Here is a 23,215-nt window from a genome sequence, read left to right as displayed (position 1 = left end):
TATAAAAGTTATATTTATCGAACAAAAAGAAACATCTGTTGTGTAACTGGGAGTCTCTGTGAGTGCAAAACATCTGAAGATTATCAAAGGTAAGCGATTCATTTTATTGCTTTTCTGACTTTCGTGACCATGCTAATTTGGGGCTAGCTGTTGTAGCATTGATTGATACACTCACAAAAGCTTGGATTGCTTTTCGCTGCAAAGCATATTTTCAAAATCTGACACGATAGGTGGATTAACAACAAGCTAAGCTGTGTTTTGGTATATTTAACTTGTGATTGCATGATTATAAATATTTTTAGTAATTTTTTGAATCTGATACGTTTGGGAATTTTCTTCTGCTTTCAGGACCGGAACGAGGCTGTAGTTTTCTGAAATAATGGCGCAACCCAATGGCGTTTTTTTGTATAAAGTAAATATTTATCGAACAAAAATAACATTTATTGTGTAACTGGGAATCTCGTGAGTGCAAACATCCGAAGATTATCAAAGGTAAGCGATTCATTTTATTGCTTTTCTGACTTGCGTGACCATGCTAATTTGGGGCTAGCTGTTGTAGCATTGATTGATACACTCACAAAAGCTTAGATTGCTTTCGCTGCAAAGCATATTTTCAAAATCTGACACGATAGGTGGATTAACAACAAGCTAAGCTGTATTTTGGTATATTTCACTTGTGATTGCATGATTTAGAAATATTGTTAGTAATATTTTGCGCCCTGCAATTCAGCGGTTGTTTAGGAAAATGATCCCGCTAAAGGGATCCGTAGCGCAGAGAAGTTAACCAAGTTGAAATCTTCACAGAGGGTCAATACAGCTGCATTCAGACAAAGACATTTTTACACAAGCTCTGATATTTAACCATTCCTCATAGGCTGAGTCTCCTCCTACACATCTGTACAAACATCATTCTCTACTGCTAGGCAGGACACTAGTGATACAGGCCATAAACGTTTATATCTCCCTTAAGGTGACCTGACCCGAACTCAACCCCCCWCCATCACTAATCCAKGGCTCTCTCCCCTTATCAATGCCTGCCACATGTAATCACTTCCCTGCACTCAACACATTCCAAGCTTAATTGCAAACACTATATACCTTCCTCCTATAACCATTAACTTCTGGTGTAGACCCTCTAAACCTCAGCACTCCCTCAGTGATATGAAAAATTATATTTCATATTCTCAGAACTCAACAGTCCCCCATTTTGAACAATAGCTTCCTAATGTTCAACTTACATAAACTTGGAAAATACTTAGAAATAAACAAACAATGATAACAAAATGTGAAAAACATTTTTTGTAAATGAACAAACAATGACAACAAAACATTCACAGTGAGGTTTACAAACTCAGAGGCTTGTGGCCTCTGTTCTATGATCATACCTTACACAATCATATTTCCATCTCTCATAGAATACTGATAATAACATGTCCCATGGATCTGTTGACTTCTCCCAGTTCAACGTTCTCCTTCTGGTTCCTAAGAGAGTGATAGCACAAAACTTGCAAAGCAATGAGAAACACAAAACATAACAGTATTAACAATGTGGTAAGCTATACATAATTATACAGTATATGCATGAAAACCAAAGTCTGAGACCATGACAATTCCCACTCTCTCTTCACCTGACTCTATGCCTCCAGGAAACTTTTCTGCTGGATTCCACAAAAATGAAAGCCCTAAAAAGCCTCCTCATGCTTTCGCCCAGTCTTCCCCTGTCCGGCCCCAGGATGTGTTCCCGAGCCATGTAATTTTCACTTTGTTCCCCATCTCCTCCATTGCCACCTGATAGGCACGTCACCTGATAGGAAGTTCAGTGTTCATTAATAATCTGGAGGAAAGGTTCTCCTCACCCTTATTCATGACCGAGCCATCTCTCCCTGGTACCTTTCATTACACAAACACCAATTCAGTCTATGAAATGCAGACTCAGTCAGACCGGAGGCATCTCTCTGACATGAATGTAATGTGGCTGTTTGTTTTTATCACCAAGGCATCGTAAATTAACTGTCAGCTCAAGCTTCAGAGACCCAATTCAGAAGAACAGACATTGTGAAAGTACTAATATAAAAGTAATGTGATTAACATAATGTTGTAATTCTACAACAGCGTTCTCAATGGACATTGTTAAATCGGGGCTTCATAAATTCGCTCTGGATATCTGCTCCAATTTCAGAGCACTCTGTTCTGAATATGCCAGAGTGCAGAAKAACTGTTGAATTTACAATCACTCAACACCTGTTGAATATGGCTGGTGTGAGTAAACGTTGGGGGGGAAATRGTCAGAGTGAGGTATTCTCTCATTTGTGTYTGGAAGTAGCTAGCAAGCTAGCCAACTTTAGCCAGTTAGCTTGGGTGCTTGACTGCCGTTATGAAGTCAGAACGCTCAGATCAACTCTGTTTCTCGGCCAGAGCGTCCAGTGTGCGGGTCTAAACAGTCTGAATTTACGAACACACCCAAAGTCATAAGATGTCTAGCTAGTAATTTGTTATGCTAACAAGCTAGCAAGAGGCTGCCGGTAGACAGCCAAAACTCAACTGAGAGGTTACCATTTGTTTACAGTATACTAAAATGAACTAATAGTATATAGTATGTAGTATATACTCATTAAGTATGTAGTATACAGTATGTTCGTATGGGTATCCGAAGATAGCTTGAGTATGTGAGTATGTTGATAAAATGTGTACGTATGCTTTGATGGCAGGTTTGAAACCTGTTATCAAAATGGATATTGCAGCTTTAGTGGACCAACATTTTTCATTGGGATGAAATAGTAAAGGAGGTTTTGAGAGTGGAATCCAATTCTGCTCACTTTGCAGCGTTGCGTCTGGTTAATACGGTCACAGTGAAAGTCACCCTGTTTAAGTTGTGGGGCAATTGGTCATTGGAAAAGTGAGTGTAGGGGCAATAGAGCTCATAATTACGACAGGAAAGGTATTATATTTAGTGGGGTAACGGGAAGAAAGAATCGAAAGCATTACAGATACTACCTTTGTCTTTGAACATAGGTCCAATTACAATACCCAGATCATTTAACATGGCGACGAAAGTGGAGCCGATTTTGGGGTTGGATAATCCTTGCGAGAATCAAAGACCGTGGATTCTTAAAGGTAACATTAAAATTGGATGTATACATGGGCGAGAGCACGAATGATGTGTACAAATAGTCCAACTTAACTGCCTTGCTCAGGGGCAGAACGACCAATTTTCACCTTGGGATTCGATCTAGCAACCTTTCGGTCACTGGTCCAACGCAGGTGTGCGCAATGATGATTACCAGATGTGTGCAATGTGGGTTGCCAAGACCGGTGGTTAGTAGACAGTTGACGTCGAGCACCGGAGGGAGGGAGCAGGAGTAGGCGTGACAAATTGACTGTATATTTTCCAATCTGCTACGTTGTCAGAATTATTTTCTATTCCCTTTTCCTCATCCCTTTAAGCCATAGAGTTTTTCAATTYGTCATCTATCCATGGGGATTTGGCAGTTCTAAAAGTCAGTTTATTGCGGAGCGCATTCCTATCAGTAACCGGAAGTAGCAATTTTACAAACGCTTCAAGTGTGGAATCAGGTTGTTCCTCATTACACACATCACACCAGCAAATACTTTCCATTTCTTCGACATAGGAATCATTTCGAAACCTCTTGTATGACTGCTTATTTTAGTACCACTCTTTGGAACCTTGGAATTTCAACATATATATTATGATAACAACATCTGATGGGTGTGGATTCTGCTTTAGGGCAGATATCTGCCGCATTAGTAAATACCCTGGTTGGTTGACTGATAACCTGAACCACATTGCAGGCATCGGTTACAACTTGAAGCTTCAATTTTGAGTGGACAGTTTGATGACAACCAGTCAATATTTAGGTCACCTAGAAAATATACCTCTATTGATATTACATACATTATTGAGCATTTCACACATATAGTCCAAATACGCACTTTTAGCACTCGGTGGTCTATAGAAACTTCCTACAAGAGTAGGCTTTAGGTGAGGCCGATGAACCTGTAGTCATATTACTTCCACATCATCTGACATCAGATCCTCTCTCAGCCTAACACGAACATGACTCCGGACATATACAGCAACACCTCCTCCATTTGCATTCCTATCTTTCCTGTGTATGCTACAATCATGTATAGCTACTACTGCATCATCAAAATGAATCTTCGAAGTGTGTTTCAGACATGCACAGAACATGAATGTTTTCTGATGTTAGTAAATTGTCAATTACATGAATTTCATTATTAGCCAGATAATGATAATTTTGTGGGGAAAAAAAAAAGTTACAGAGGCCCAATGTGGCTAAAGACGGACAAGTCCATCTGGCATTTCAGGCAAATGCCAGATGGCCAGTCCATTATGGCTTCTGCAAACCATAAGAGATCCTACGTTTAGTGATCTACTTAGTACAGTCAGAATAGTGCCCCCTTTTGGCCAACCACCACCAATTCCAGCCAATACCTACCAACTCCAGGGTGTCTCCTGACCAACACAGTTATTAGATCAAACCATGCTGGGCATCATCATTGACAAAACAGATTCAGATTTTAAATATTTGTTGTCATCCAGACTTTTTCCCGAAGGTTATTACTTTAAAACTGACAAAATGTGGTGGATTGCAATACATTTGATAAATTCTGAGTATTTAAAATGTTGTATTCTGGGAAGCTCTATGATCATGATAAAATATAATTCTCTCTCTCAAACCAAATGCAAAAATTGAAAACCAGTAGCTTGTTATCAATCTGTGGTGTATGCAGCTATATGGTTGTCACACTATGTACCGCCCATAATTACAAGTTACTTTCATCTCTCATATTTGAAGATTCAGTCCTTCCTTAATGGTCTGGCAGAGTAGATGTACACACAGAATGGCACGTATATATGTACCAGCTCTGGTCCTCTACGGCTTCTGTAAGTTACTGTATCTTCAGTTCAGATTTTAATTGATTTGGTCTTTCAAATAGTCGTGACTGTGTCTAGGTGTGTGTGTAGTATATGTGTGAGTGTGCAAAATATTTTGTATGTGAACAATAGCTTTTTATTAAATCACACCAGATGTATATTCCGTAATAATTACACAGAAATGTGTGTTTATAAATCTGTTCTCTCTCTCTTTCAGGTATGACCCCTGTCATCTCGGTCTCTCTGCTACCCTCAGTGGTGGTCCATCGGGGGCATAATGTCACCCTGCAGTGCACTAATGTCCTTAAAGTCCCAGGGCACGTTGCCTGGTTCAAACAAGTCAGCGTCTCAGAGCCTCTGTGCATCGCGTCGATGTACAGCTCTCAGCCGTATGTCAAGCATCACAATGGTTTTCAGCCCAGCCATATGGAAATGTTCATCAACAATAGAATATTCTTCCTCAAAATCACAGAGGTGGATGTAGCTGATTCTGGTCTGTACTGCTGTGGAATGTTCAATCATTATTTCATCTTCACCAACATGACTGTCCTGATGGTTCAAGGTAATCTTTTAAACGATTTCTCAGCTGTGACAACTGAATGCTATGAAAGTTTGTGCTACAAGTGTGCACATAAAAGGGTTGGAAACATGGCAACGTTCAATCACCTTTTATTGTAGTCAGAATATTAAACTCTCCTATTCATCCAAAAGGTTACAAAGATTCTGACAAAGAGCCAGAGCAATGTCCTGAAGGTATGCTTAGTCTGTTATTGTATGGTGAAAATCATTTAAAACATCAATTTTAACCCATATCTTTAATCTGAGCTAATAATTGTTTGATTATGGTGTATAGTTTCTATACTTGTGATTCTAAATGATAATTTTTTGATAGGAAAGGATGATAGATCAATTAACCATTTCCCACTGGTTGTGATGGGTGGTAGTGTAATGGAACTATTGGTATTGTAGGAGAGCATAATGATGGAACCATGTACATCCTTTCCCTGGTTGTGATCCTGGGTGTTGTGACTGCTGTTCTACCTATAGTCATCCTCATCCTGGTCCTCAAGATGAGACGAGACGCAAACAGACACAACACAGGTAGGAACCCACTTCATGATAATATGGGACATGTGAACACTTCAAATGTGGATGTTTTTTCCCATGAGGAGTAAGTGTGCACATTAAAATGGAATGATCCATTCTCTCGTCTCTCTTTTATATCATTTTCAGGACCTGATTCTCAAAGACAACCACAAAATGATCAGGTAAAACTGATCAGGTAAATAGTGCATGATTAAATACTGAAATAATAGCAATTCAGCAATCGTGAAAATAACATGTTGGCAAATCTACAGAACCAAGATCCAGATACAGTGAATTATGTCGCTCTGAATTTCACCTCCAAGAAGAGGAAGATGGAGAGGAGAAGAGAGAAGGAGCTGGACACCCATGTAGTGTATGCTGCTACAAGATGACAAAGTGGAGGAGGATGGAAGAGGAGGAAAATTGGTTGGCCATATCTTTGAAAATATTGATTTGCCATATCTTAGAATACAAGTTTAAATCTTGCTCTTTTCTGTGTAGTTATATTAAATGTATTAAAATGTAAATCAATCAGTCTCTGCAGTGTATGTTTGTGAGTTGTACYTCAGGGCCACTGTAGCTCTCTCCAACTCAGTTAGGCCACACAACTCAGTGGTACAGGGTGTGGTTACAAATGAGGAGTTAGAAGTCAAATCACAACTGTTTAATGGCGCAGAGTAGTTGCCTCTTTTGGCCTCTCTTAACTTAGATCTCTGTTGTGTCTGTTAGTGATTTGGTTATTTTTTTATAGGGTGACCCTGAGGGGGCAAAGTACCCAACAGTGAACAATTGCATTGTATTGATCACTTCTAAAGACAAATAAAGCATTAAACCAAAATTGCCTTTATCATGATGTTATTCCCCCCTTAGTATTTCCTGTCTTGGCTTTGTACTGATCACAGCCCCCTATTCTGAGAAGCACCTTATAAGGAGAAAAGGATTTGGGTCTGAGGTAGAGGAGGGACCAGTGAGGGTATGCATCACTTCCTGTGGTGTGAGTGACGGGAAGAAGCAGCTCAGCGTAGAGGGAGACCTGCTGAGGTGAACATCACTGTGTATCTCATAGACTAACACTGGGGGATGAAATACCCCTTATTCTCTCTTTCTCTCTCTCTCCTTCTCTCTCTTTTCAAATGCCTCTCAAAGAAGGTAACCTATTGTTAGATGGGTAAAAAAAAAAAAAAAAGCAACATTTAATATCCCTTTGAGCATGGTGCAGTTATTAATTACACTTTGGATGGTGTATCAATACACCCAGTCACTACAAAGATATAGGTGTCCTTCCTAACTCAGTTGCCGGAGAGGAAGTAAACCGATGAGGGAATTCATTCTGAGACCAATGACATTAAAACATCTGTTGTTGGGTTCTGAGAATATGAAAATATACTTATTCATGTCACTGACGGAGTGCTAAGGTTGAGGGTCTACACTTGAAGTTAAGGGTTATAGGAGGAAGGTATATAATGGGTGCAACTAAGCTTGGAATGTGTTGAGTGCAGGGAAGCGATTACATGTGGCAGGCATTGATAACGTGAGACGGGTGGAGATCTTAGATACAAACAATGTCACTGAGGGAGAGAGGGTAAGGTATAACATTTACATTATGTCAGGATATGTTATTSTTAGCCATCAGGGWTCCTCTGGGAGGAGAAGAGACACAGGCTGGTATCAATAACCATGACAGCCTTGAGCTGGGGAGGAGTGAGCACTTTGGGGGTATAGGTCAGGTTAGATGAAGTGAGGAAGAACAGATATCACTAAGGTTCTGTCTAGCAACAGAGATGCGTTGGCTGTTCAGTTGTGGAGGAGGAGACTCAGCCTAGGAGACAGGGTTTAATATCAGTGCTTGTGTGAAATGTTTTTTTTTTGTCTGAATTACAGCTGTATCGACCCTTTGGGAAGAATTAACCTGTCTCACCCCCCGTTCCGCTAGCGGAACTCCTCCCACATTCCACTGAAAAGGCAGAGCGCGAAATTCCAAAAATKTCTTTTGAAATATTTAACTTTCACACATTAACAAGTCCAATACAGCTAATGAAAGATACACATCTTGTGAATCCAGCCAACATGTCTGATTTTTTAAATGTTTTACAGGGAAAACACAATATATATTTATGTTAGCTCACCAACAAATAGAAAAAAGCACAGACATTTTTCACAGCACAGGTAGCAAAATCAAAATCAACCAAACTAACCTAGAACAAACCAAAGAAACCAAGAAACAACTTAATCAGATGACAGTCTTATAACATGTCATACAATAAATCTATGTTTTGTTCGAAAAATGTGCATATTTCAGGTATAAATCATAGTTTACATTGCGGCTACAATCAGAAATTGCACCGAAAGCAGCCAGAATAATTACAGACACCAACGTGACATACCGAAATACTCATCATAAAACATTTCTGAAAAATACATGGTGTATAGCAAATTAAAGACAAAGATCTTGTGAATACAGCCAATATTTCAGATTTTCTAAGTGTTTTACAGCGAAAACACAATATAGCATTATATTAGCTTACTACAATAGCCTACCGCACTACCGCATTCATTCATCAAGGCACGTTAGCGATAGCAATAGGCACGTTAGCGTTAGCGAATAAACCAGCAAAAGATATTAAATTTCACTAACCTTCATAAACATTCCTCAGATGACAGTCCTGTAACATCAGGTTATACATACACTTATGTTTTGTTCAAAAAATGTGCATATTTAGAGCTGAAATCCGTGGTTATACAACGTAGCATAACGTAGCATAACGTGCTAACGTAGCATCTTTTTCCCAGAATGTGCAGATATTTCTATTAGACTCTCACCTATTCTGACCAAATAGCTATTCATAAACATTACAAAAAAAYACATGTTGTATAGGAAACGATAGATCCATTAGTTCTTAATGCAATCGCAGTGTTAGAATTCTAAAAATATCTTCATTACGACATAAGACTTAGTTATGGTAAGGGAATAACCAAAACCTGAGCGCAAAGCTACTAGTACACAGTTCGACAGATATATGAAATAGCATCACAAAATGGTTCCTACTTTTGCTGATCTTCTATCAGAATGTTGTACAAGGGGTCCTTTGTCCAGAACAATCGTTGCATGGATTCAGAACGAACTCTTTCCCTCTTGAATTAGCAAGCACACTGGCCATGCAGYGCTAAGCTCTCCAACGTCAACAAAGTCGAACAACGCAACACGCCGAACGACATGAATAAAGTTAAATAATCTAATGAAACTATATTGAAAATGATAACACAGCATGGTAGCAACACCACAAGCCAACATGGTTTCAACACATGGCAGCAGCACAACATGGTACAAACATTATTGGTCATGAACAACGATACATCACACAAAGCATCCACAACTGTCAGTAAGAGTGTCCATGATTGAGTCTTTGAATGAAGAGATTGAGATAAAACTGACCAGTGAGTGTTTTTTGCAGCTCGTTCCAGTTGCTTGCTGCAGCGAACTGAAAAGAGGAGCGACCCAGGGATGTGTGCGCTTTGGAGACCTTTAACAGAATGTGAATGGCAGAACAGGTGTTGTATGTGGTGGATAAGGGCTGCAGTAGGTATCTCAGATTGGGGGGAGTGAGGCCTAAGAGGGTTTTATAAATAAGCATCAACCCGTGGGTCTTGTGAGGGGTATACAGAGAGGACCAGTTTATAGAGGACTACAGAGTGCCGTGATGTGTCCTATAAGGAGCCTTGATGGCAAATCGGATGGCCGAAATGGTAAACAACATCTAGCTGCCCTTACTTGATGATCTATAAACTAAGTCTACTTAATCTAGCATTGGTAGGATAGTCATCTGAAAGAGGAGCGATTGCGATAGAGGAAACCAAGTCTAGATTCAACCTTAACCTGCAGCTTTGATGTGTGCTGAGAGAAGCACGGTATCGTCTGGCCATCCTCCCAAGTACTTGTATGAGGCGACTACCTCAATTTCTAAACCCTCAGAGTCAATAGGCAGTCAATGACAATAGCAGCACAACATTGCTTAGAATCAAGGGCAATGGTAACATAATTGAGAACTATTGAGGTTGCAGTGACACATCCATAACCTGAGCAGATACCAGATTGCATACCAGAGAGAATACTACAGACATCAAAAAAGCCAGTCAGTTGATTATTGACAAGTTCTTCCAACACTTCTGATAAACAGGGCAAAATAGGAATTGGACTATAACAGTTAAGATCTTGATCTCCCCCTTTAAATAAAGAACACGCACTGGCTACCTTCAAAGCAATGGGATCTTCCCCAGAGAGGAGACAGCTTAAAAAAGGTCAGAAATAGGCTTGGCGATGATAGGGGCTGCAACCTTAAAGAAGAAAAGGAAACAAACCATGAAACCCAGAAAGGATCTTAACCTGATCTTTGGGGGGTCAAGTTTACTGTATGTTGGGCATTTATAACTTGTGTTATATGTAACATAAAATAAAGTAAAAACTCTGTTCAAAGTCTTGCACAGCGCCCAGACAAGTAGAAGGGTCACTATCCCCAGAACGATGTTGGAGACGACCAAGGCTAGATCAGTAGGACTCAGATCAAATGGAGAATCATGCTCTGGAACTGCGGAAAGGGTGTCAGGGAATCCATATTGTATTCATGAGCACTTAGGAAGATCAAACAGTAAACAAATAGAACCAAAAGCTAAAAGGTGATATTGTATAGCTTGTTGAGTCAAATGTATGAGATCATTTGGAGGTAGGCTGTTTGCACGAATATATAGTATCGTTGGGGATATTTACAGATTAAATGGAATTTACCTCGGTCCCATTCCCAAACAGTATCTTCCCACATGAAGCCACAGAACAGTAGTAAGTCCCATTAGAGGCTGAGGTTCTTCTTGGGGAGGTTGTAGACACAGCTCTGTGTAGGAGACCCAGCCTCAGGGCTCTTCTCACACTGATCACTCCTGTCTACATGGGAGTAAAGGATTCCTGGATGGGATTCTCCTGAGCCATGTCTGAACCAATAGACACTGTGTTCTCCTACACAGGTCTCAGTTTGTATTGTACAGTTCAGAGTCAGAGTCTCCTGKCTGGACTGACTCAGACACAGGCTGCTGGAGTACAGACACATTTCTGGACCCTTATCCTGACAAGATCGATAAACGCATCGAATATCTATAATATTACTGTAGAAGTGTTCAAACTCAACATTTGTTAAATAAACATCTCATCTGATTAAGATATAACACCGTATAACACCATTGACACCGTATATCTGTAAATTCAATTTTACAAAAACGTACCTTTTACTATGAGAATGGCTCCTACTCCCAACTCCACCTTGTTGCCATAAGAGCTTCCACAGTAGTATGTGCCTGAATCAGAGAGCTGCATGTCTGAGATCCTTAGGTGATTCTTTTTTGGGCCATTTTCCACTGAGAATCGAGGGTTATCCTTAAACTGATGTTAAAATGTTGCTTTCCTGTCAAACTTAAAGGCGGTTGAGAAGAGTTGAAGCTTATCTCCTAAGTGTTGCTTGTACCAGGAGAAATGCATGTCCATGTGGCCTTCATAGAAGCAGTGCACAATCACTGTGTCTCCAACGTTGGCTAATATGAGACCACTGTCCTGAAGTATGGATGAGGATTCAGTACCAGCTACTACATCTATTAAGGAACATGAACAATATAGTATATTTGCTGTTACATACCCAAAATACAACTTAGAATATTCAAAGTGTCTGTAAAGTATTACATGTAATATCTCAAGCATCCATATCAAGGGCAGACATCTCATAAGCAGACATACATAAAAGTTGGACTTACCCATCTCTACAAGTGGAAATAGACAGTGTGATCCTCTTTGAAGGTGTCATCCTCCTCACAACCTGTTTTTGGTGGAAAAAAGTCCACCAATGTAGACAACACTTCAACAATGGAGTTGCAGGTGATTGGTCGAACTGGACCCATCATTTTTGTTGACGCCTTATTCTGGAAGAACAATCTCCTTCACATTGTTCAGAGTCACAGGCTGGACTAAATCAGACAAAGATTGTATTATATTCTTATCCTTATAGATTTAGTACAAATTTGGTAATAATCATTCAAGTTTGGCATCCCTTATTCTTTATCACTACAGCTACTGTGGTCAACATCAAGAGAATCAGTTGTGAACTTGTTAGGAGCATGCATGCAATGACGCTGTCATCCACTAGGGCTTCTATCACCACAGTCACTTCACTAAAAAAATCTCTAACTCAGGGTTTACACTCAATTGGATGGATAGCATCACTTCATATGATTTTGATATTGAGGAAGCAGATTCCTCTAGTCCTATAGGTGATACTAATACTTCACTGTTAAAACTGTTGTGTTTGACTAAGAACTACAGATCTAGTTGAAATAACCTAATACAAAGCTCAGTGTTTCACAGATTTCAGTTGACTATGTTTAGATGAGCTGCCTCATCAAAATAGTTGGTTTACGGTTGTTAAAATGGTCAACTTGAATAGCAAGTAGTATCGCCTAGAGTATGAGATAGCTAAGAGTTCTGAGACATCTGGCTGAAAACCACAGAAAGAAAGAAAGAAAGAAAAAGAGAGAAAGAGAGCGAGCGCGAGAGAGGAGAGAGAGAAAGAGCAGAGAGAAAGAAAGAGAGCAGAGGGTTATGTGTACAAAGCCAACAGGACCTAACAAAGTGAAGATACATTCTCATCTTGTGTTCATCACAGACCACAGAGTAACTGTAAATAGGTTGCTGTGTGTTTGAGGGCGTTAGCGGAATGATAAGAGAGAAAAACGGTTTAACACTACAAATTAAAGCTGCAATGTGTAACTTTGACGACCTGACCAAATTCACATTGAAATAAATATATATATAAAATCACACACACACACCTTTCATTGACATTTTCAACCTGTCCCTGGCCGATTCTAATACCTACATGTTTCAAGCAGATAGTCCCTGTGTCCAAGAATACCAAGTTAATCTGCATAAATTAAATACAAAATAAATAAATACAAAATTTCAGGAATTCTACTTACCCCTGCATCTGTAGAAGAGACTACTCGACATGTCAGAGAGACTGATCCTGAAAAGAAACACACAGAACTCATTCTTCCACTGCAGGTACATCTGTAGATGGTGATATTAAAGAAGAGCAACTTCTAAAAGGTTGTCACATACCTCTGCACTTCAGACACTTTCTCTGGTTCATCTTGTACATGATGCAAACAAGGACAATAACCAGGATTAACAAGTCAATGCTACACCCAGGCAGTACACCAAGAGAAGAAGGTCTGCCCTATGGCTTGTGGAGAAAAACATTGATAGAGGACACTCAGAATATCAAGTAAGTGTTCTACACAATAGATTAGTAAAATATTTAAAAAGATGCAAGCCATATCACCTACCTTGAATGTCTAGCTTGGTCCCGTTCCCAAACAGCATCTCCCCACATGAGGCCACAGCACAGTAGTAAGTCCCAGCATCAGAGAGGCTGAGGTTCCTCTTGGGGAGGTTGTAGACACATCTCTGTGTAGGAGACCCAGCCTCAGGGCTCTTCTCACACTGATCACTCCGGTCTCCATGGGTGTAAATGATTGCTGGATGGGATTCTCCTGAACCATGTCTGAACCAATAGACACTGTGTTCTCCTACACAGGTCTCAGTGTGTATTGTACAGTTCAGAGTTACAGAGTCTCCTGGCTGGACTGACTCAGACACAGGCTGCTGGAGCACAGTCATGTTTCTGGACCCTGAACCTGACAAGAAAGTGTGAAAGGCCGTACCTATTCACTGACGAAATCCTAGGCGGGACAGCACAAAATGAGACACAGACAAGTGACCAAAAAAAAGAAATAAAATAAAAAAGAGGTTACTGTATTGGGAGTTCTTTCAACTCTCCCAGGACTGAACAAATAAAGGCCAAGGTAATGGCTAACCAAACAAAATTWAAAAAATTAAAAATAWCAGTTGGCAACAAACGCCAATCCAACAGCTTGAGCTGACCCTATAACCGGGTCAGCTCAATCCTACTGTCCTGGAATTCGCCATAGTCTCCGGCTCATAATCACTATGTCTCTGCCCCTTCAGTCAGGTCCTTAAGAGAGCACAAACAATCAGTAAACTGGCCTCAGGTGAGCTCATCAGTAGTGGCTGTACTGCGGCCCACCTCCAGGAGAGGGTGTAGTCGGACCACTTGTTCCAGCCATACCAGGTCTCGGCGAGAAAGCGCATCCGCGTTCCCGTGTAGTTTTCCAGGTTTGTGAACCACCTCAAATTTAAACAGCTGCAGTGCTAGGAACCACCTCATTATCCAGCTATTGGTGTCCCTCTGTGCCGCCATCCACTTGAGGGGGCATGATCTGTGACCAGATGGAAACTTCTCCCCAGGAGGTAGTACCTCAGATACCCTAGCACCCATTTAATCTCCAGCGCCTCTCTCTACAGTAGCATAGTATTCGGCTACGTCTCTGGTCACCCCCAGCCAGTATGACCGGGTGAGTACCATCAGCTTTTTTCTCCAGTTCTAAATGTCTGCCCAAGACATGGGAGTGGGCCAAGTGCAGCGCAGTGTCTTGATATGAACTGAGTACTACAAATAGTTCGAACTCCCCCTCCCTTCTCCTACATATCCAATATAATAGGATGTGACGCATGTCAAAATATGGGAAACGTAACTCACCCTCATCCTGTAGCCTCTTCCCAYCAAYTATTGTCACTTCGGCCATAAGCCTTAGCACCTCTGGATCTCGCTTTTGGGCCGTGCGAAAACTGACCCATAAGGTCTTCGGAAAGGGAAAMTGCTGTAGCCGTCGGACGGTGTTCGATCTATGTTGCCGTCGTTGGTCTCCGTGCCAAACACCGGCCAGGACTCCTCTGGTGTGGACTCTGCGAAGATCTGTCGAAGCCGTTCTCTTTCCTCCTGCCTCTTATCCTTGCCTGCCTGGATCCCTCTTCGCCTTGGCTYGATTCCAGGGCACGTCTCTTCGAAGACCCGCCGCAGCCGTCGTGTGGACTCCTCATCATGCTTCTCCTGTTCCCCTAGTAGACCGTCTAGTCACCCCGTGTGTTTTACTTTCTTTCTCCGAAGTTTATGGCGGGCAACCGGGTTATCGGGTTATGTGCCAGGCCCATRCGGTGCTGTGAGCTCCTCTTCTCGTCAGCCCTTCTCATGCTTCTCCACATTGGGCCACAACCGGTGGAAGAGTGGCAAGTCACGACCGAGGAGGACGGGAACTGACAAGTTCGGTGACAGGCCCCTCACCATAGTGACCTTTCCCACAGGTGTGGTCWTCTTTACTCGGGCCCRGGGGTACCCCTGGACGTCGCTGTGTATGCATGATACCTTCMCTTCGCCTTAACATTGTCCAGTCGTCCTGTATATCCCTTTGGCTGAGGGAGACCATACTGCCAGAGTCCAGGAACGCAAATGTTTCAGTTCCGCCTATTCTCACCGGAACACGCCGGGCGGGGGCCGTCTTTACCTGCCAGCAGGGCGCTTGATGAGGAATATCCCTTGCCTGGGAGGGGCCAGGGCTCAGGTTAGGGGACTCGGTGGGCATGGGCTCATCTTTTTTCTGGGCAGTGTCGTACAATGTGTCCTAGGGCTTGACATTTAAAACACCGGTTCATGTCTCATTCTCTCCCTCTCTGGTGGCAGCTTCTCTCACTTCTTCTCCACTCRKAGTAGGGCTTCTTGTGCCGGCTTCCCACACCTACAAGCCTCCAAAAGGGACTCTGTAGCCCTAGAGTTCTCAATAGCCCTGACTAGGGCATCCAGTGTCTGGGGGTTGCTCTGGCTTATTGTTCTTAGTAGGGTAGGCGGCAGCTCTCAAGCACTTGTCAACCATGATTGTCTTCAGTAGTCCCGTAACGGACCGGGCGAACCCCAGCCAGCCTTTCACTAGGCGGACTAACTGGAACGCTTGTACTCTGGGTGATTCGTCATCCCTGTAGGTCCATCCGTGAAACCTCTGGGCTCTCTCRCAATGGTTCAGGTTATACCGAGCCAACACCTCTGCCGTCAACTTGTCGTAGTCCAGCTCAGCTTCTTCGCCAAGGTCGTAATAAGCCACCTGTGCTGGCCCTGATAGCAGGGGCCTGATCAGCCTGGCCCACTCTCCTTCAGGCCATCCGTCTTACCTGGCCTTCCGTTCGAAGGCCAGGAAGTAGGCCTCAATGTCGTCCTCCTTGCTGATCCGTGGGATCAGGATGTTCACGCTCGGTGTGGCTCTCCTGTCTGCCAGCCTCTCCCGTTGTCAGGTCCTGTTGGATTGCGGACAGTGTTTGACCCAGCTGTTGCCGCCAGCTGGGTCAAAATGGCCTTGATCATCTTCTGTCCTTCGCCTTTGCTATGGGGCGGGGGGGGGGGGATTCGATCAGTCTCTGCTTCTTTTGCCCGCATTCTCCACCAATGTAAAAGGCCATACCTATTCACTGACGAAATCCTAAGCGGGAGCACGAAATGAGACGCAGAAACGTGACTTTAACATTTTTTGGGGAGGAAACTGTATTGGGTGTTCTTCTTTCAACTCTCCACAGGACCATACAAACAAAGGCCAGGGTAATGGCTAGCAAAATATATATATATATAAACTAACAGTTGTTACCAAACACCACTCCAACAGCTTCAGCCGACCCTATTACCGGGAAACCTACTGTCGGGGAATTCACCATAGTCTCCAACTCATAATCACTCTTTCTCTCTGCCCCTTCAGAGAGMACAAACAATAATCAGTCAATTGAWCTCAGGTGAGCTCATCAGTAGTGGCTGTACTGCGGCCCACCTCCAGGAGAGGGCGSAGTCGGACCACTTGATCCGGCTGATCCCTCACAAAGGTTTGTAAGTCAGTAAATCTGTTCCCATCGTATTCAAAACGTAATGTGGGAAAAGTCCTCAAGATTATAGTTTATAGTTGCAGAACATTGGTTACTATTTCCTTTGTCTCTAAATTCAGATGTTGTACCTTTCACAGTGAGAATGAGTCCTGCTCCAAACTCCACATGGTTGGCATAAGAGTTCCCACAGTAATATGTGGCTGAATCAGAGAGCTGCATGTCTGAGATCTTTAGGTGATTCATTCCTTTACCGCTTTGCACTGAGAAGCGAGTGTTACCCTTAAATTCATGGTAAAATGTTGCATTCTTGTTATACTTGTAAAAGACTGATAAGATTTGAAGATTGTCACCCATTGTTTGCTGGTACCACATAAAGTACAGTGCCAGGTTGCCTTTATAGAAGCCGTGCAAAGTCACTGTTTCTCCAACATTGGCTGTAACAAGATGAATTTCCGAGGATTTTGTAGCAGCTAGAATACACACAGAAACATGATCCATTACTAACACAAATCCTTTATATACCAAAAAAATTATATTGATGAATTGCTTCAATAAAGAACCCGAGTGTACATCCCTTAAGCAGAGAAATATCAAAGCTGGACTTCCTCAAATCTACAAGAAGTGCCAGTATGTCCTCTTCACAACCTGTGTCTTGAGTGGAAAAAGTCCACCCATGTAGACAACACTTCAACTATGGGGTTATTGGTGATTGGTCGAACTGGACGCGTCATTTTTGTTAACAACTTATTCAGCCAACCATGGTCTTCGTTAGTGAAAATCTCCCATATAATCCATGCAAAGCGAACCAATGCTTACTGTATAGAATATTTTGTAGATGGTGTGTGAAGCATAGACACTTTATGGTGTCTAGAGGATAATTACATTTTGTTTTTTAATATTGTATAGTTTGCTATGTGGGCACCAACTGAATCAAATATGTCCAATACTGAGGCAGTGTGAAAATAGAATAAGTATGCAGTACATTTTCAAGCATACATTACACACACATGTACCTGTATCCTCTTGTTATTAAACTCAGTTGTGTGCCTAAGATAGATTTAGCCCCACCCCATGCAACAGTTACAGGCAGTACTCCTGATGACCTGTAGGGGGACTGTTATACATAGAACATGTCCTGATGTGTAGGGTGAACAGGGGTGGAGCATTACTGTGAGGGTATGTGGGTGAAACACATACAGAATGAAAGTCAGTCTCATTCCTGTCATTCATGTACTAACTCAAGTGTAGGCTACTAGTTGAGCGTTTAGTAGGGGTGTACCTCGTGGGTAGGCCTCTTCACTGTAGCCTAATATACATTAATACAATTTCTACTTTAATCTCTGTAAACAAATGATTGTAGTTTGAATGAATTAAACCTATGATATTTTAAGTGGTAAGATACAGGCTACATGGCATACAGTATATAAGTGGACTGTGATGCTTATTGTCATGGTTGTGAACAACATTGAAAGATTGAGAGAAAACAGAGTGACACCACATAGACATCCTGCTGAAAACCACATAGAGACACAGGGTGTGTAAAAGGCCAGCAGGCCTGTCCAAAGCGTAGAGACGGACTTGTTTTGTGCTCACAGCAGACCACAGAGTGCAGGTACCTGTAAACATCTCGCTGTGTGGGTGYRWSCATGGGTGGGAYTAGCATTTATCAGTAGGTTGKGTCKGCAGAAGCCCTCTTCACACATTCATACAGACATACTTTATGTACAGAACTCAAGAGAAGGAACAAGTCTATTTYATTCAGTATGTTGTTTAAATKTATATTTCTTAATGCTAAAATAAGCAACGTATACAGGGATTTCAAAAGTACAATTTAATCAAATGAAATATAACTTCTTAAACAAGGTCACAGGCCATTCATTTTTAAAAATGCAATACGAAACGACTCAGCAATCTCAATAAATACTTATTTTCAATACTTTGTGATGATATTTCCAACATTTACTGCAAAACCAAAGTCCATCGACATTTGTCTTAGATTGATCTATTTCCTGGTGGTATAAATGATGATGAAGATGTTCAGACAGGAGAGGAGAATATTCTCCAGTTCTTATGATGGAGAGAAGGACCAGGATTCTCATCTGTGGATCATCACAGTGACCACACTCAACATCCAGCTTGGTCCAGTTCCCAAACAGTATCTCCCCACATGAGGCCACAGCACAGTAGTAAGTACCAGCATCAGAGAGGCTGAGGTTCCTCTTGGGGAGGTTGTAAACATAGCTCTGTGTAGGGGACCCAGCCTCAGGGCTATTCTCACACTGGTCACTCCTGTCTCCATAGGTGTAAATTATTCCTGGACGGGATTCTCCTGAGCCATGTCTGAACCAGTAGACCAATAGTTATCCTTCACAGGTCTCAGTTTGTATTGTACAGTTCAGAGTCKCCTGGCTGGACTGATTTAGACACAGACTGCTGTAGAACTGTCTTGCTGTTGGACTCTGAACCTGAAAATAAATATCATGTCAGTAAATCTTATTTTATTTTATAATTTTTTTATTGTATTTTTTTAAACAAATTTTTCTCTCCAATTGGTAGTTACCGTATTGTCCCATTGCTGCAACTCCCATACTGACTCGGGAGAGGCGAAGGTCAAGAGCCATGCGTCCTCCGAAACACGACCCCGCCAGCACTGTGCACCTGGCGACCGTGTCAGCGTGCATTGTGCCCAGCTCGCCACAGGAGTTGCTAGTGCAAGATGGGACAAGGACAACCCGGTCGGCCAAACCCTCCCCTAACCCGGACAATTGTGCGCCGCCTCATGGGTCTTCCGGTCGCAGCTGGCTACCAAGTAATTTAACAGTTACAGTACATCAGAAGACAGGATAAAACAAGTAAATTGTATGTTAGTCTGATTCTCTATGATTCACAGAAACATCCACTAACTGAAGTGTAACACCCGAGAGTGCTTGTCTTATTGGAATCTTCAGCCAACCACTACATGACATGTTATTCACTCTGTTTCACTCTCTGGTTATTGTTGTTCTCATAGGAGGCAATCTATCAGAAGGAGGTTCCTCCTCTTTTGGTCTTCTTACAGAGGACCCTGCAGTAGTCTTTGTGCTTCACAAAGACTGTCTGATTGAGAAAGTACTGAGAATTCTCCCTCCCCCTGGACTCTACGATCTAGAATAGATGGTGCTGTATCAGACATGAGACGGTTAACACAGAGGGTTCAATTAGAGTTCATTGGCAGTTCCTTGTGGTTTGGAACTGATTTCAGATAACTATACACATATCCAAGTAAGTTTACGGCTGCAAACTGTCAGTGGCAACATTAACAAGTAAAGATTGTAAGAATAACAGTCTTACACCAAATAGACATCCTTCTGAAAACCACAATGAGACAAAGAGAGCAGGTTGCRGGGTCCTGTGTGTACAAGGTCAGCAGACCTGACGAAAGCATCGATAAGGCCCCATCTTGCTTAGGGCARACCGCAAGTACCTGTAAACTGGTTCCCTGCGTGTAGGTTGGTGTGAGTGGCATGATATCGACACGTCTGAAAGAGGATAAAACATTTCTGAGGAGAGATGACTTGAAGAAATAGATTGTGTGCCTTACTTATGCAAAGACTTCCTTGAAATAAATTCAAAAATGTGATATTTAAGTTTTTTATTTGTTTGCTAAAATGTATTTTAAAAACTGTATTAGCTTTGTCAGTATGGGGTATTTTGTGTAGATTGAGATTTGTGGCTCAGTTGGTAGAGCATGGCGCTTGCAACGCCAGGGTTGTGGGTTCATTCCCCACGGGGGGACCAGGATGAATATGTATGAACTTTCCAATTTGTAAGTCGCTCTGGATAAGAGCGTCTGCTAAATGACTTAAATGTAAATGTAAATTTTAAAAAATCCATTGTAGAATAAGGCTTTAACAGAACAAAATGTGGAAAAAGTCAAGGGATCTGAATACTTTCCGAATGCACTGTATATACAAAAGTATTTGGACACCTCTTCAAATTTGTGGATTGTATTATTTCAGCCACATCCATTGCTGACAGGTGTATAGAATTGAGCATATAGCCATGCAATCTCCATAGAGAAACATTGGCAATAGAATGGCCTTAATGAATAGCTCAGTGACTTTCAACGTGGCACTGTCATAGGATGCCACATTTCCAACAAATTTTCCAATTCAAATTTCTGCCCTGCTGGAGCTGCCCCGGTCAACTGTAACTGCTGTTATTGTGAAGTGGAAATGTCTAGGATGAACAATGGCTCAGCCGTGAAGTGGTAGGCCACACAAGATTATATAACGGGACCACCGAGTGCTGAAGCGCGTAGCGGGTAAAAGTAATCTGTCCTCGGCTGCAACACTCACTCTCAAGTTCCAAACTGCCTCTGGAAGCAATGTTAGCACAATGACTGCTCATTGGGAGTTTCATGAAATGGGTTTCCATGGCCGAGCAGCCACACACAAGCCTGAGATCACCATGCGCAATGCCAAGCATCGGCAGGAGTGATGTWAAGCTCGCCRGTATTGGACTCTGGAGCAGTGAAAMTTAGTTCTCTGGAGTGATGAATCACACTTCYCCATCTGGCAGTCTGACGGACKAATCTAGGTTTGGCAGATGCCARGAGAACGCTACCTTCCTGAATGCATAGTGCCAACTGTTGGTRAAGGAGGAATAATGGTCTGGGGCTGTTTTTTATGGTTCCGGCCCCTTAGTTCCATTGAAGGGAAATCATAGCGCTACAGCATATAATGACATTCTAGACAATTCTGTGCTTCCAACTTTGTGGTAACAGTTTGGGGAAGGCCTTTACCTGTTTTAGCATGGCAATGCCCCCGTGCACAAAGCAAGGTCCATACGGAAATGGTTTGTCGAGATCGGTGTGGAAGAACTTGACYGGCCTGCACAGAGCCCTGACCTCAACCCCATCAAACACCKTTGGGATGAATTGGCATGCAGACTGTGAGCCAGGCCTATCGCTGTACTGAGCTGTGTGTAGAGAGAGTGTGATGAGGACTGACAGTCATTGCTGGAGGTTAGAGATGAGTTTATGTTAGTGGAAAATCTATTTATTAAGGCAGTCAGAACAACACAGAGAGGTGTGAYACAGGATACAGCTAAAAMAGAGTTTGAGGCGTCKAAAAGTCTAAAAGTATTGAATGTACTCTGATTTGCTCAACAGACAAGTGGYGAGGAAGGCAGAATCCATCCTGWCTGACTGTGCCCACYTCCACCTATGTTTTTCATGTGTCATGTTGTTGTTTTTATGCTCCTCTGCTGCAAAACCAATTGCCATCTGGGACAAATAMATTTGGAACGTGGAACTACTTTTATATGCATATATGCAGTAATCAGGATGATTGTTGCACAAAATCAATTCTTTGAGTTGTCGGTCTACTGTATGCTCTTCCCTGCAAACCTACCAGTGAAATTGGAAACGTGGTGTTATTTTAAGGCACAAGTTATTTTAAGGCACGTACAATAAAAAAGTCACTGATAGGACTAGTGTGGAATACATCAAATCAATGCAAGTTAATAAAGAGGACAAGTTGACGTTTCAGTCCATGTCAGAATACACCGTGTCTCTGTCCATGGCGCTCCTCTGTCTCCCGGCCTTCCGCTTCTTGTGGACGATGTTTAGAGCGGCATAATGGAGAGTGTCAACATCTTGATCTTGAGAGAAATAGCACAAATATTCCAAATATTGGGTATTAGACTAAAACATTGCTGTATAGTCAAATAACACCTCTAAGAAAATGTATATTTTCATTGAATAAAACATTTCTTGATTCAGCAGCAGCTCAACAAGTGTTAGGTCTGCGTACCTGGCTAATAGTGGGAACTCCCGGAACTCTTGGATGAGGGTAAGTCCCTTTCAATCAAACACATGAATCAACATCATCATTCATACAATGAATGAACCCAGTTGTATGATAAAAAACATGTAATTTGCTCTGTACCAACAATTTCATATATTGTGCACAATGATAATTGCTTACCTCTGTGCTGTTCACATTCTCTCCTGGCCATCTTGATGCACAAACGGACAATGATCAGGATGACACACAGACCAAACGCTACACCCAGGCAGTACATCAACAGTGATGGAGAAAATACTACACCCAGGCAGTACATCAACAGTGATGGAGGAAATGCTACACCCAGGCAGTACATCAACAGTGATAGAGGAAATGCTACACCCAGGCAGTATATCAACAGTGATAGAGGAAACGCTACACCCAGGCAGTACATCAACAGTGATGGAGGAAACGCTACACCCAGGCAGTACATCAACCAACAGTGATAGAGGAAATTCTACACCCAGGCAGTACATCAACAGTGATAGAGGAAATGCTACACCCAGGCAGTACATCAACCAACAGTGATAGAGGAAATTCTACACCCAGGCAGTACATCAACAGTGATGGAGGAAA

The 23,215-nt window shown here is 42.1% G+C and overlaps 1 pseudogene and 1 gene segment (V, D, J or C); both read right to left on the bottom strand.

Annotated features, from left to right (window-relative positions):
• Positions 1-10,291: 10,291 nt before the first annotated feature.
• LOC112081336 (uncharacterized) lies at positions 10,292-11,844 on the bottom strand (annotated as a pseudogene).
• A 110-nt stretch (positions 11,845-11,954) lies between these two features.
• On the bottom strand, positions 11,955-17,254 carry LOC111980620 (Ig kappa chain V region K29-213-like). The segment is given in 3 exon segments: positions 11,955-12,004; positions 13,382-13,732; positions 16,940-17,254. Coding segments are annotated over 3 exon segments (645 nt in total).
• Positions 17,255-23,215: the final 5,961 nt, after the last annotated feature.

The sequence above is a fragment of the Salvelinus sp. IW2-2015 genome, linkage group LG3, assembly GCF_002910315.2.
Source record: "Salvelinus sp. IW2-2015 linkage group LG3, ASM291031v2, whole genome shotgun sequence".
Taxonomy (NCBI): Eukaryota; Metazoa; Chordata; class Actinopteri; order Salmoniformes; family Salmonidae; genus Salvelinus; species Salvelinus sp. IW2-2015.
Note: the sequence above shows the minus strand (reverse complement) of the source record. Positions and strands in the feature narration are given on the sequence as shown.